This window comes from Postia placenta (genome assembly GCF_002117355.1).
Source record: "Postia placenta MAD-698-R-SB12 unplaced genomic scaffold POSPLAscaffold_328, whole genome shotgun sequence".
Taxonomy (NCBI): Eukaryota; Fungi; Basidiomycota; class Agaricomycetes; order Polyporales; family Adustoporiaceae; genus Rhodonia; species Rhodonia placenta.
Genome location: NW_020170159.1, coordinates 1 through 2,446, shown reverse-complemented (window position 1 = coordinate 2,446; position 2,446 = coordinate 1). Strand labels below are relative to the sequence as shown.

General features: G+C 55.4%; 1 protein-coding gene across 1 annotated transcript; it reads right to left on the bottom strand.

The window, feature by feature from the left end:
- Positions 1–946: 946 nt before the first annotated feature.
- Positions 947–2,435, bottom strand: POSPLADRAFT_1037700 (hypothetical protein; the record flags this gene model as incomplete). The annotated part of the gene is made up of 7 exons (XM_024477250.1): positions 947–1,102; positions 1,153–1,385; positions 1,435–1,606; positions 1,685–1,853; positions 1,996–2,028; positions 2,201–2,223; positions 2,391–2,435. The coding sequence occupies 7 exons, from the start codon at positions 2,433–2,435 to the stop codon at positions 947–949; spliced, it is 831 nt and encodes a 276-aa protein (XP_024332602.1).
- Positions 2,436–2,446: the final 11 nt, after the last annotated feature.

The following is a 2,446-nucleotide window of genomic DNA, read 5'->3' as shown; positions in this document are numbered from 1 at the left end:
GCATGGGAAGGCTCCACCTCGTGAGTCGGAAGTTGAAACTCGACACGATTGTAGGTTGCATGGCAGGATTACAGGATGGGCGATACGTACATTCCTTAGGACGCTATATCTCGCAGCAAATCGTCAATTGCGGAGGTCCAAGGAGAAACGCAAGCTGAGGATCGCGCAGGCTTCCCTCCTTTGTCATGAACATTCGCTAGGTGGGTCCGACAATGACAAAAGCAAGCAGATTGACACCATGGTGCTCGATGTAAGCAGTCAAGCGAGCGACGCTTCTTAGACGCTTGACGCGTGCAGCTCGGCAATACACGTGCCGTCGCCGACTGCAGAGGCGCCAGGTTGTGTTCGTTCGTTTGCACGTCGCACAGCAAGGTCACGAGATGAAACTGAGTATCCTCGGCGTCGAGGCCATGTCATGCATTATACAAAGCCCCGAACAGCAGAAATCATATACACTATCACAGGTCGCAAACGAGTAGGGTAAGAGACACGTTCCTTCACAACGAGATGGGAAGCCGCGTCCGCGGCACAGGCAAGCTGGACTCGAGATGTCAGGGTCAACTTCACGTCCGGCAAATGTCTTGGCTGGTCAGGGAGTGGCTCCCGCGAGCGCGTCATATTGACGTGCGCATCCTGCCCGCCTCAGGAGCGTGACGTCGCCCGCACTCCCGACGTTGGCCCATGCCGTCCGCTGCGCATCGCCGTCTGCCCCGTCCTTGCAAGCCTTGAGAGTCGGAGTACACAGGGGAGGTGCGTATCGTGTTGTATAGTAGATCGTCTGTGTGGTGAACGTATAAGCGCAGAACAAAACAAAGGAAAAAGAAGAGCGACTGGGGTGGCGTCGCCGTGGGACGCGCATCTTCCGCGCCGTTGTCTTGCTATTCCGGCTATGAGACGCGCGAGAGCGCAGAACCTACAACAAACAAGGCACTGAAATGGTCAGTAATCATGTTGCTAGTCTCTCCGGGTGCACCAGAGGTAGCAACCCCACCCCGATGACGCCGTTACCCGGACTGACAGACTCGCTGGCAACTAGGCCATACGGAGCGCAGCCGGAACGTTCGGTATACGGTGTCCAGAGCATTGTCTCTTGCGAGCAAGCCTGCAAATCGATAAGAGAGGGCGCGCTTGTATACAAACGACGCAACTCACCTGAAGGACGAGCGCAACCGCCGTTTCTCCTCGCCGCCGCCGAATGCGACCTGTGAGCCTCCTTGGACATTCCTGTGCAATACAATATATTCCGTCAATGGTGCCGCTAGTCTCGTCCGAGGGTGCCCCCGTGAGAGAGCAGTGACCTCCACCCCGCGACGCCCTTACCCAGGCCGCATTCAGCCTGGAACGTGCCATTGGGTGTCTGACGCATCGCCCGCTTAGGGAGATACCTGCAATCACCATCAGCGAGTGCATAAATGACTAGCAGGGAGAACGTACCCAGAGAACGAGCGCGACCACTGTCAGCACTCCGCAGCTTGTGCAGCAGCCCTGTTGTGGGGATGCCGTCCACATGCTGTGTCGACAATCTCATCTGGACACCCCGAGGGTAACGTCCCCACCAGCACGCCGTTACCCGGACTGACAGCAGCCGGAACGCGCTATATTGGTGCTGATAGCATTGCCACATGAGGGCAAGCCTGTAGCGATGGTGAGGCGCGACAGAAGACAGGATATAAGGGCAACTTACTAAAAGGATGAGCGCGACTGTGATTGCGACCATCGAACGCAGGTGCATACACCGTTGTCGACAGTCGTTGACGATCTTCATAGTGTGTTTGACACGCCCATGGCGATGGTCCCATTGGGTGACCAACGCGTGCAAGATGGGCGTCCAGGGGCATGCTCGTAGGCAACGACTAGAGGCCAATGTCATACCGAGATGAGATACGAACAGCCAGCGACCCGGTAGGACTCACCTTAAGGCGAGCATGCATAAGCATTGATCTTGAGGCACACAATATGCCATGCAACGTTGCAGCATGGTAAGTGACTTCTTACAGGAATATGTGCATTGTTACCGACTGCCGAGCGCTGAAGGATAAACACGATAGTCAGATGCCATGTGAGGACAACAGCAAATACCAATGAGCTTACCTGCACCCACAGAGTATCGATGCATATACGCGGGATGTTCATACATCACGACGACAAAGGGGATATGAAGGCATAGCAGGTCAGTATACTGACAGAAGAGAGTGCGCACCTTAAGTTGTAGGTGGCAGACGCCTATGTGGCACAAAGGATCTTTCGCAGCAGGAAGGGGCCACCGTGTAGCGATATACGACGTCTATTGCCTAATGATGCCGATGTGTGGCGCCGACGACGAACAGGGCACAATGGGAACGCATAGGCAATCAGAGATTGAATGGTACACAACGCTTTGTAGTACTCACGAATCTGCGTGGGTCGGTATGAGACGGGCCAATGTGTGGCGACATGGCGGAGCGAC